This window comes from Maylandia zebra, linkage group LG15, assembly GCF_041146795.1.
Source record: "Maylandia zebra isolate NMK-2024a linkage group LG15, Mzebra_GT3a, whole genome shotgun sequence".
Lineage (NCBI taxonomy): Eukaryota > Metazoa > Chordata > Actinopteri > Cichliformes > Cichlidae > Maylandia > Maylandia zebra.
The window spans coordinates 9050526-9063361 of record NC_135181.1 but is presented as its reverse complement, the minus strand read 5'-3'; the positions used below and the strand labels follow the sequence as shown (position 1 = coordinate 9063361).

At 39.9% G+C, this 12836-nt stretch overlaps 1 protein-coding gene across 3 annotated transcripts; it reads right to left on the bottom strand.

Moving 5' to 3' along the window:
- Positions 1–334: 334 nt before the first annotated feature.
- znf513a (zinc finger protein 513a) lies at positions 335–11819 on the bottom strand. Of its 3 annotated transcripts, none has more exons than XM_004541891.5 (5): positions 11604–11819; positions 10749–10858; positions 7282–7416; positions 2823–3584; positions 335–2712 (listed from the first exon to the last, which is right to left on the bottom strand). In XM_004541891.5, the coding sequence occupies exons 2-5, from the start codon at positions 10786–10788 to the stop codon at positions 1754–1756; spliced, it is 1896 nt and encodes a 631-aa protein (XP_004541948.3). In that variant the 5' UTR covers positions 10789–10858; positions 11604–11819; the 3' UTR covers positions 335–1753. The 3 variants fall into 3 exon arrangements, with proteins under 3 accessions (XP_004541948.3, XP_014267240.1, XP_076729936.1); XM_014411754.3 differs by having other exon boundaries at positions 335–2706; XM_076873821.1 differs by having other exon boundaries at positions 11646–11819.
- Positions 11820–12836: the final 1017 nt, after the last annotated feature.

The window sequence follows — 12836 nt, the reverse complement described above, 5'->3', positions numbered from 1 at the left end:
TTGATCAGATGCAGATTAGATGATTAGTTTATCTGTATTTCTTCCCAACCAGTATATTATATCCAGTAATGGTCTGTTGATAGGATTTTATAAATACATTTGTTTCTAAACACAGTCAAACCAATATAAACCTGTTGGTTTATCTTATCCTTCTGTGGAAATAAACTCTGGTAACCAGTAAACACATCCTGATGATCCAATCAGTGAACATATACAACATTCTCAAACCAGATTATGTTTGGTTATTTTGTCCCTTTGTCTTTAGGAATGTAGATGCCTGTGTGTGAAAAGGTCACAAAGATCTGAGTAAAAATCAGAAGTCTGACATCTGACATTCAATGAAATGAATTCCATGTGTTTATTTCAAAAGTTCCTCACTTAAGGCATTTATGAGACACTGCATAAAGACACAAATGGCCACTTGCGGGATGTCATCACTAATCTAAAGGTACAATGCTCCATCATGACACGGCAAGTTGGCGACCTGTCAAACATCTCACTTGCATAAAACAGTCATTCACAAAGAGTAAATCTGAAATCACAGTTATTATTCCCATGGCAAGCAAATAACACACCACACATTCAAAATAAGACTCTATAAAGTATGCACTTCTAGCAGTGTATAAGAGCCACATTAGAAAAAGAAAACAACCAATACACACTCACATGCTTGCTAACAGTGTCATCTTTTTTTTCCTCAAAACAATAAAATAAAATTCACAGTAATCACAAGTGAGGTGATTAAGTGGTTTCCTCTAAAAAAGAAGAACCTTTTGAAAACAGTGAAATCATTTAAATCCGAAATAACTGATATGTCATTGTAATACTAGTGTTTGGGGCAAAAAAAAAAAAAAAATTGAACAGCATGCTCATACATTTCATTTTCACTTGTATTTTTTTTAACCTTAATCCAAACTTGGAAATTGCAGCTATGTGTGTAAGATTGTGCTTTTTTATTTTACCGCATACAGACTGAAGATGAACTTTCTACATGATTTTGAGTCCAGTTTTAGAATAAAATTCTATTCTAATCTGTTCTTTACCATAATCTGAGCATTTTAGCACCAAATCAGAGGGATGAGTTAAGTGTTTCAGTACTACTAAATAGCACTTTTATAGTAGTACATCAGTACATCAAACCAAAGGCAGAGCTTGTTGCTGAAAGCAAACAAAGCACAGTATGGCCCGCTCAAGGACTCATCTCTGCTTAAAGCTGCACTGTGTAGTTTGGGAAAAGTAGAAAAACAGAACACATGTCAAAATAACGTCTGTCTCCTAATGATGTAAGATGTGAAAAACACAATCTTGAACATTCAAAGAACTTCATCATGAAAACATTTCAAAGACTACACAGTGCAGCTTTAAAAGTCCAGGCAAATAGTTGCATCAGTTCCATGTAACAAGGAATATTTGGTAGTGTCCTCGTCAGAACGAACAATCAGATATGTATTACAGTGTGAGAGGAATATTTTTACAGTTAGCCTACTGTGTGTTAACATATAGAATTAGACAGGGAGTGGACTTCCACAGAAAAAGAAGTCCTTTAGTCTTGACATGAAAAAACAAAACAAAAAAAGGACTAGAAGACATCAACACATTATCATATTTGTGTGAGATCCTACAAACGAACAATTAGCAGCCTCAGAAGACATCTGACAAAACACTGAAAGACGGACACACACCAAAACAATATAAAGGCTCTGTGGAAATCAAAGGACAACTTGCTGGTAGCTTAGTTTTGCTGAGTTAGAATTTATACAATCTCAAGTTTGTAGCATGAGTGTATTGTCTGACTCCCCTCCCTTGGCATGTACTGCATATCGACCCCTGCTTCCTTTCTGTGAGTTTGAAGCCCAGCTCCCATCCCTTTCCTCACTTCCTGCTCTTCGTTGTTGCCCGTCATCGGCACTTTCACCCAGCCGTCTGTGGCCAGGCCGTGCTTCTTCTGGTGTCTCTTGTAGTTGTCCCAGTGGCCCGTGGTGTAGCCGCACTCTTGACATTTATAGGGCTTCTCCCCGGTGTGCCGGAGCATGTGCCGCTTCAGGTTCATGCTCTGGTTGCAGCTGTAACTGCACACGGCGCACTGGAAGGGCTTGGCGCCAGAGTGCACCCGCTGATGGCGCTTTAGGTTGGCCAGATTCCCGCACGCGTAATCACACAAATGGCACTTGTAGGGTTTCTCGCCGGTGTGCACTCTGTGGTGTCGCTTGAGGTTGTCGAAGTGTGCTGAGGCGTAATCGCACTGTGGGCACTTGTAGGGTTTCTCGCCGCTGTGAGTTTTCATGTGGCGTGCCAAGTGGTTAGGGTAGTGTGTGAGAAAGGGGCAGGCGGCGCACGTGTAAACCTTGTCACTGCGCTCGCCGGGGCTGTTGGGAGATGACGAGGAGTCTTTAGTCAGCATTTCGAGGGTACACTTGGCACAAATCTGGGCCGAGGAGCCGTCCTCGTCTTCCAGGACGATGCCACAGAGCCGGCAGGTAAAAGGGAAAAGTGACGGTGGGAGGCCGCTCCTGTCTGCTACACCTCCTCTTGATGCTCTGCTTTCGCTGCTGCCTGTCGTATCCAGCAAGGGTGGAGGTTGATGACCCGGAGCTGGATTGGAAGCTGCTATGGGGGGCGGAGATGCTCCCTTTAGGCTATCAAAGGCTGACAGGTAGTCGCTGTTCTGGGCTGCCAAAGTCAGGTTTGACGTTGGCCGTGCAACCTCTGTAACTTCACAATCAGATTAGACAGTTATTAGGCATCAAAGATGATTTAAAGACATCAAAATGAGCTTTCATGCATCAGCACTGAGCAACTAAAGTAAAAGAAATGAGACACACCTTTGCCTGCAGCACCAGAAACCTCTTCTCTCTGCCCGGTCCCTTGCCTCTTCAGACTGTTCTGGCCACTGGTGGGTCGTGACGGTGCGTCCTGCCCCACCCCCACACAGGGTACATGCATGCGCTGGTGCCTCTTGAGGTTGCCGAGAGAGCTGCAGGCAAAAGTGCAGCTGTCACATTTGTAAGGTTTTTCCCCCGTGTGAATGCGAAGGTGTCTCTGGAGGTTCACCAGCTGAGCCGAGGCGTACGTGCACAGCGGGCAGTTAAAAGGCTTCTCCCCATTGTGCGTCTTCATGTGGCGCTTCACGTGGTTGGCGTAACGCGAGGAGAATCCGCAGAGATGACACGAGTGCATTTTAGCCGATTTGTCCTCGGCTGTCAGCGCCTTGTCACCCATCCCATTTCCCACCTCTTCGCAATCAAGCTGCATATTAGAACCTGAGCGGATACCGCTGATGCTTCCAAAAGGTGAGCAGAAGTCCGTACTCTTAGCTTCCCGAGAGGCTTTGCAACATCTAAGGCAGTACGGGCCAACGAGGTCAATGCCAGGTCCCAGAGGTTCATCACGGAGCTGTCCGCAGCCCCTGCAGGACAGGTAAGGAGGGAAACTGGGCTCAGACTGGGTCGCTCTGCCTTCGTCTTCCCTCCCATTGTCCGTCGTGCTGCGCGAGTTGTCCGTTTCACTTTCCATGCTCAGCTGGCTGTAAGCAGAACTCTCATCACCCAGAGGATACACGGAGAAACCGATCTCGGCAGCAACTTCTGTGCAGGGAAGACAAGAGAAATATTTGATTAGGCAGCTCTCAGAGCTGTGCTTACATTTACATTTGCAGCACTGCCTGTATTAATCAGTATGCAACTCTAATTAAACGGGTAATATGACTGAGCTTAAGAAATCTAAGGAAAGAGAAACTACAGAAGAAGAAAAAAGAAGACAGAAAATGAACATAGTACAGTTCTATTCTCAGGTATCTGTTATTAATCTGTATTATTCAGGCATGCTGGCTCAAAAGAGAGCATGACTTTTACAGAAATCCAATTTCATAAGGAATCATGAAATAAACATATAACTAAAAGTTTAAAATATACAGTCTTTGCAAAAAATTGTGAAATACATCAACATAAAATGCATTATTATTCAGAAAACTTAATCCCTTAAGTTTAGAAATGTGCCGTGACTGAAAGTGTCACAGGAAAAAACGCCAATATAATATGAAACTGACTTTCGTCCTAAAATACGACACGCTCCAATAAACTTATTTCAACATAAAGGGAAAAAAATGAATGAAGTTCTTTTTATACGGCTGGGGATTGATACAAAGGAAGCATAAGGACATCTGAAGGCACCAACCCACTGTCAACTCACTTAATCACTCAAAATTAATGGACACAATTTAAACACAAACCAGCAATTACTAAAAAGAAGACATGCTCAAACACATCAAACTGAGGGAAGTAGTGAATCTCATGAAAACGCTTCATACTCACAGAGCTGCAAGGTTAAGTGCATTTTAAGATGTTGTAAATATCATCTGAGAATATTCAGACATCAAAGGAAAAAAAGAAAAAGGAGAGAGATATTGTTTCCAGAAGGGCAGAAAGAAAAGCTTCGGGGCAGAGCGCTCTGTGGCTTCGTCTGATACGTCGGAAAGCGAGAAGGCCAGGAGACCACCTTCCGTCAGTGAGGCTGAGACGAAGTGCGAGAGAGGCGAGAGCTGAGGCTGCCCTTTTATCCTGGCCCATGGAAACCCCTCGTGGATGATTACCGAGCCTAATGATAATGATGATGACTATAATGGCGAGGCTGCTGCTTCTGATGATGATGATGATGATAATGATGATGAGGGTAGATGATGAGGGTAGATGATGATGATGATGATGATGATGATGATGATGATGATGATGATGATGAGGGGGGAAACGATAATGGCAGTGGGGTAGTGGGAGCAGAGGCTGCAGCAGATGACGATGATGATGATGATGAATAAATGCCCTTTTATAATGGTGTCCTTGATGGTAATAGTCCTATTTTTATGACCCCATATAATAATGGTGTCTCAGTTCCTTTCTCTACTTTTCCATTTTTCAGATCACTCTGACAAAGAGGCATGCTGGGAAATGTGAGCTGATAGCACCCATTCTCTTACTGATTCATTGTGGGACAACACTTCATTACTGACAAACTGTACAAACCTGTGACCCCGGCACACGGGGAAAAAAAACAGAGGTGGCTGATTCTATTTAATATGCTATTTCCATGTTACGTTTATATAATCAATTGTTTTGAAACAAATCTGCTTCACACTGCGCCGCTGCTGAAATACAGTATAAAGATGTGTGATCATCCAGTCCATTTAGTGTTTAATCAGTAGTCTAATTCTATGAAATGTGCACTGAGATCTTTATAAATAATGAATTTTTTAAAAACGACACAAGTAGAAAAGTAAAAGTCACTAAAAGAGTAAAAATTAGAGGATAAATAGATGAGCAGATACAGTGAAGGATGCTGGTGCACAGACAGTTCAGCCTTGTTGCCTTTTGAGAACATGCTAGCATTTCAGCAGAGTACTATCATTGGCTAACAACTGGTGAATGGCACTTTATTATCCAATGAGCATCCACTGGCTCATCGTCCTTTCTGACTCTAATAATGATCAGAATTTAGAAAATTAACTTATTACTTTAAAGTCATCAAAAAAGCGTTTACTGGGGGTGATACAAGGGATATTTTCCCACAACTTCAATACAAACAGAAGCCTTTTATTACAACCAAAAGAGCACCCCCTGCTGGCCGTTACAAAGAATGCAAGTTTTACGGCATTGGCTTCACTTTTTCGACATGCAAACTACATTCATTTTACATGGTGTCTATCATTAATCACTACGATTTTTCTGAAAGGAAACCAAGGTTTTTATATACTCTGCATGATTTGTTTAATGTACTTTTAACTAACAGTTACTGCAACTCACTACAAAGTTTTTTGTTATGTGGTGGGAGGCTTATATTGTATTGTGCACTATGATCGCTGCTGCTAACCTTTAAATAAAAGCACTGCACATTTTATTTCTACGCTACATTTTATCTGTTTTATACTTATTTTAATGAGGCACCATACAAAATATAAAAGTACTGAGGATGGTAACAATAAAGAGTATTTTGGATCATTGCCGTTTGCATTTTCTTTAACTGAGAAAGCCTTCACGGTTTCATGTTCACGCTCCCAGTGCCGCATCAGACCTTGTTTAAGTTACTAACTTACTATGACTGCCTCTGCTTTGTATTAAACACAGGGGGCTTTTATTGTGAAATCATCACAAGAAATGTGGTTTATTTAAGGTTGAAAAAAAAAAATAATCCAAAAAACAAATACACAGATCGATTTGGAATGAGCCACTAATGCTACAACCCATATTGGCCCCTGTAGGTGTACTGTGCACCATTAGGCCAGTCTAAGGCTACGTTCACACTGCAGGTCGTAATGCTCAATTCCGATTTTTTGATCAAATCCGATTTTTTTGTCTCCTCGTTCACACTACAAATAAAATGCGACAGCAAACGCGCTCTAGTGTGAACGCTCAAAGCGGCCCGCATGCGCAAAAGAAGATGTCACACACAACGCGCTCTGTTTAGACCAAGAACAAACAGTATTGTTTGACTGATGGCCGTTAATATAAAGACTTCGGACTTTACGTTTCCCAATTTTTGCTTTAAGTTATTTTGTTATTTACATAATAATGTAAATAACCTAATAATGATCCTTATTGCTGTTTAAGAGAGGAGCGGTGCTTCAAAGGATAGCTGCAGATTTCTGTCAGAATCTGCAGATTATACAGTACAAATAAAATGTTTACGTTGTCTTCCCAACAGTTTCACTGACATCTACACTGGATGGCTAGGAAGCGTTCGCGATGTCTTCTCGGGCGCTGATAATTGGCTTCAGTCTTGTGTCGGTGACGTAAAAGGCGGATTTAATGCGACTTGACCGTTCAAACAGCAGTCGCTTTCTAAAACATCGGATATGTATCGGATTCAGTACCACATACGAAAGTGACCCAGATCGGATTTGAAAATATCGGATTTGCGCCGTTCACACTGTCATAGCATGATCGGATATGGGTCGCATAGGGTCAAAAAAATCGGATTTGATGCGCTTTCGCCTGCAGTGTGAACGTAGCCTTAGGTAATGCCTTTTTTGTTTCTATTTAAAACAACCATCTCAGCAATACTGAGATGAACCTGCACTATACCAACTCCCTGTGCATCATAAAATACCCTGTGGTTACATTATTTTTTTACTTCTTTATTAAATCATCATGAGTTTATTTGGTTGCACTGTGTGCAGATACAGCTGCAGTGATGTTACCAACCACAGAAACCACAGGTATCTACACAACAAGCAGGAATACAACAGTAAGGATTATAAACTTTAGATTTATTCATAAAAAAGGGTTTACAAACCTGAGAACTTTTCCAGGCCTAGAATCTTGTTGTCCTGATCAGGATCATCAAACTCAAGGTCTTGTCCTAGAAGGAAGTCTGTGTCTAAGGGGAGGTTTTCTGGGGCTTCAATGGCTACATCATCTTCAGAATCCACTACAGTCACAGAGAATCAAACATTTAATCACTAATATCACTTCTTTACAATTTAATTATATTTTACATAGATATTTTTCCATTCATACTTTGTTCCATTAGAAAGTTGAGCTGTCTACACTTTTTTATGTAAACATCCCATGACAATCATGATATCTCACTCACTATGAACATGAGCCTAGCCGAAAAAGGTTTATGGTAAGTATACTGCCTTAAATCAACCAGGGAGTGATATTTCCCTCTTTTCTTTCTTCTCTTCTTTATTATTTGGTTTTGGGGATGCTAGTTTTGAGCATTTATAAAAGCATGATACACTATATTGCCAAAAGTATTCATTCACCTATCCAAATAATTTAATTCAGTTGTTTCAATCACTTCCATGCCCACAGGTGTTTACAATCAACACCTAGGCACGCAAACTCCTTTTACAAACATTTTGTGAAAGAATGGGTCGCTCTCAGGAGCTCAGTGAATTCCAGTGTGATATCGTGATAGGATGCCACCTGTCGTGAAGTTTCCTCGCTAGTAAATATTCCACAGTCAGCTGTTAGTCATATTATAACAAATTGGAAGCAACTGGGATCAACAGCAACAGATGCTGAGGTGCAAAGTGCACAGAGGTTGCTTTTTACAGAGCCAAACATTACAAACCTCCAAACTTCATGTGGCCTTCAGATTAGATCAAAAATGGCTTCAAGGTGTGGGGTTCCATGGCCGACATCACCAAGTGTAATGCAAAGCGGGGGATGCAGTGGTGTAAAGCACGCTAAAGCTTAACTGCTGAGCAGTCGAGACATGTTCTCTGGAGTGACGAATCATGCTTTTCTGTCTGGCAATCCAATGGACGAGTCTGGTATTGGCAGTTACCAGGAGAACGGTACCTGTTAAACTGCGCTGTACCAAGTGTAAAGTTTAGTGGAGGGGGGATTATGGTGTGGGGGTGTTTTTTAGGAGTTCGTCGGCTCCTTAGTTCCAGTGAAAGGAACTCTTAATGCTTAAGCAAACCGAGAACTTTTGGACAATTTCACCCTCCAAACTTTGGGGAACAGTTTGGGGATGGCCCCTTCCTTTTCCAACATGACTACACACCAGTGCACAAAGCAAGCCCCATAAAAACATGGATGAGCAAGTTCGGTGGGGAAGAACTTAAATGGCCTACACGGAGTCCCGACCTCAACCCAATAGAAAACATGAACAGAGAGGCCAGCAAGCCAGGCCTTCCTGTCCAGTGTCTGACCTCACAAATGTGTTTCTGCCACAATTGTCAAAAATTCCCATAAACACTCCTAAACCTTTTAGAAAGTCTATCAGAGGAGTTGAAGCTGTTGCAGCTGCAAAGGGTGGGCCGACATCATATTAAACCCTATGGATTAAGAACGGGATGTCACTAAAGTCCATATGGACGTGAAGACAGGCAATCAAATATTTTTTGGCAATAGAGTGTAGTATCTATTTAAATATGGCTTTAAAAGCCAAAAGCGGAAAATCAGAAATTTTCTACCCCACAACAACAACAAAAATATCTGCAAGCAAACAGATGGAGGTTTTTTTTGTACTACAGTTACAAGTAATGATGTGTGAAATTTTAACTTGTTTTTTTTTTTTTTTTTTTTTTGATGGAATCCAAACTGCCATCGCACAGCTGTCACTCTTCAGAAAACTAGAATCAGGCCAGTTGTAGGGCATCAAGCTCAACAGCCCATTTTGGTAACTCTCCTGTACCAGCATCTTGCTACCATCTACTGGTCATTTTTGCATTTGGCACATAAACAATAATGTATGGTAACTGTGTGGGATGATTCTACTTTTACATTTTAAATGAATAGGTGGATAATAAAACATCTCCTTATGGTGTTCTGGTCAAAAACTCCTTTGTCCCACACGCCATCAGACTGTTTAACTCCTCTCTGGAGGGGAGAGGGAGGGGAAACAGGAAACAGGAGGACAAAGGAGGGGGGAACAACTAAGCTGTAGTGCCTCTTCACCTCACTGTACAATACCTTGTGCAATACTTTTTGTAAATAGTCAACAGTGCAATAGACTCAATACTTGAAATGTGCAATTCACTTGTATTTTTATTTTTTATTCCTATTTATTCTATTTATCCCCTTTGTATATTTTATTTATATTTGTCTCTGTATTTATATATATGTGTGTGTGTGTGTGTGTGTGTGTGTATATATATATATATATATATATATATATATATATATATATATATATAACAATTCTGTAACTGTAACTTTGGTCGTTGCTGTGCTTTTTTTTGGAAGTCGAATTTCCCAGAGGAACCCACCCGAGGGATTAATAAAGTTCTATCTTATCTTATCTTATCTTAAATAAATCAAAATACTAGCCTGTGGAAGAAAGCCATGTGAAAGTTAAAAAATGGCAGTATAATTAGGACTGTGCAATTAATCACATTTGAAGTTCAGTTATAATTTTGGCTTCTACCAGCTATCAAATCCATGCCCTCAGGATAAAATCATCATTTTGCTAAAAAAAACAAAGGTAACCTGCAATATCAATTAGAATAACTACTTACGTTATGTTATGTTGTTAAGAGAGGTTAATGCTGGTGGCATTAAGTTTATGTTACAGTTTAAACTCTTTCTAATGCATCCAACTGCTAACATATGGGTTTGTTTCATGCTAATTCAGCTACTGCTCAGAATAAGACACAGAGAGGAAACATGCAATTTTCTGCCATTAAATAACTCGAAATATCTTCTTTTAAAAACACAAAATAGCACTACATCAATGGGAGAAGCGACTTCAACATTCACACTACTACTGACATTTGTTCCAGCACCGTCTGTCAGTATGAAACATTTCAATTCCTTAAAAACGAAGAGGTGAGCAATAAAAGAGGATAAATGTAAAAATAAATAAATAATCAAGACACATAGACATAGATTTCATTTAAAATGCTAAAGTTACAGTCAGTGTGGAGGAGGGATGTCAAACTCATTTTACATTGTGGCCCACATGCAATTTACTTTGATATTAAGTGGGCTGGCCCAGTGAAACTATGTAATAAATGTGTAAAATTACAGAAATAAATCTGATAGTTCATTGTCCAGATTGTCTCAAATTATAAAATATAAAGTTCTTGTTAGTTCAGAGCAAATTTCATTGTTTTCTTATGCTTACTGTACAAGAAAACAAATGTAAACCTCCTTCACATTTTCCAAAGCTACCCAGTGGGCCTGACTAGAGTCTTTGCCGGGCTAATCCTTGACACACCTGGTGTGGAGAGACAAATAATTCTAGGACTGTGGCTCAGGTCTGCATCAAGTTCCCAACATTAAAAAACATCTCTGAATACCTACACTTCACTGGCTGTGGATTCTGTTGTTTTTTTCTTGGCATCTTCCAGTCAGCCTCTCTCCTGTTTGCAATGTCCTCTTGCAGACTTCCACAACTATCAGCTCATTCTTGCCTGGAATATTTGGAAAGTAGTTCTCAGCATTTCTACAGATTCAAGTACAACGTTACCATACCACGTTAATCGAGGGATATAACTAAAAACACGTACAAACCTATACAAAATATAATTAACATAACAGGAGAATTCCATTAACATGCAAAAACTAACAGGCCAACTTTCATAAAGTGTGACGAATCATGGGCATAAGAAAACAATAATGGTTTGGATCAGGATTTATTTTTATGTATTTTAATAACACCAGCTGGGGGGACATTACATTGATATTAACATAATCTAAATTAGCACTTTATTCAGTTATGGTGGCATTATCAAATTCTCGTAAAGATAACCAACACTGGCAGGACACTGGTGAATCGGGGTTTGAGCTGGTGCATGTAAACAGTATAAGTAAAGACCACCAAGCTACTTAAACAAAATGGCTAGCCCATTAGCTCTGGTGCTGAAACCCGTCAGAGGAAACCATTCAGTCAGGTAACAAATTAAGTTCAAACATGCCCGTGTGTTGCATGAAGCTGGCCATGTCAGTATACAACAAGAAATGACAGTAAGATCTGAGAAAACTGGCGGCGCACAACCTTACGAGTGTCTAATCAAAGCGCGTCCTCGTCAGCGCGTAGTATGATTGACAAGTGCCATCTTTACTTAGTATTAGCCGGGAGCTAAGCATGGTAACGTTCAGCTAAATTAGCTGGGCAGCTAATGTCAACTTCACTAGTTAGCTTTCGAGCTAACTTACCTAAAAAACGTAAATATTCCTGTCGACTGAGATGGTTGTTACCGTCGGTTAAAACGCCATTAGGTGTCAAGTGTTTTTCCCTAAATGTCCAACGTCTGGAAATCCGCCATTTCTTCATGAGCTGCGGTGACAAAGAAAGGCAATTAATGGTATTTTTCATAACTTAATTGATTTTCTGATTCGCCTGTGATCCAGCGGTAGCAACAACAAAGACACTTCCGGCTTACGTCTTTCAGAATAAAAGCGGCATCTCCACTTAATAGTAAAACTTATTTCGCCACAAACGCTCGTATATACGGGCCTTTTTTTTTATTTTGCTTGGAAAATAGGATACATGCAAATACATTATATAAGGTAAAGACGGAGCTTTGGAGTCACATTTAAATATGACCACCTTTAGACTTTAATATAACCTGAACTCTCTTGGGCAAACTTTTCTTTAACGTTTCTTCAACTTGTCTTCAGGAATAGCTCCTCAGGCTTCTTTAAGGACATTCAAAGATCTTCATTGGATGTTGGCTGCCTTTTACTCCATTCTGTATCAAGATGATCCCATACTGTTTCAACATTGTTGAGATCTGTAGTAGTAATACTTGCGCACCCTTAATAGCTGCACATCCTCTACAGTGAAAACAACAATATAACAAGGTTTTACAGTTTACAGTACAATTGTAAACACATATATTTAATTTGAGCTGTTTTTATGTAGTAGAAAAACTGAAAAATTCAGTTAATGTGGTCCTTTAGTACTAAGTCCGGAGAATCTTTGCTGGAGACATCCCAGAATATATCCTCATGTGGCATTTTACTTTGATGGTTAAGGTGGTGAGCACTTTTGCCCTTGCATATAAAAAATGCCCCATTGATGTAAAAAGGGATTGAAGAAAAGGTAATAGCATATAATTAATTTATTTTTCATACCTGTGAAACTATTCAGTGACTTCTTGGGTCTTTTTTCATACATTGTCACCACAGAGATACGCCATCCTGTCATTGTAGGAATAAAAAGCTCAGATTTCTTGCAATTTCTAGCCTTCTGTTAACTTGGTGTATTGATAAGATACGAGCTGGAGTGCAATGGCCGTTGTTTTGTACTTTTCAAATTTGAAAAGCTTAATAGCTTGATAGCTTAAGCTATCTCACTTTAAAGCAGTTTTGTCAAAAAACAAAACAAAACAATAATTCACAATATTCATTTGTTTCTAGTTCTTTTTGGTCTGTGATACGTCGATT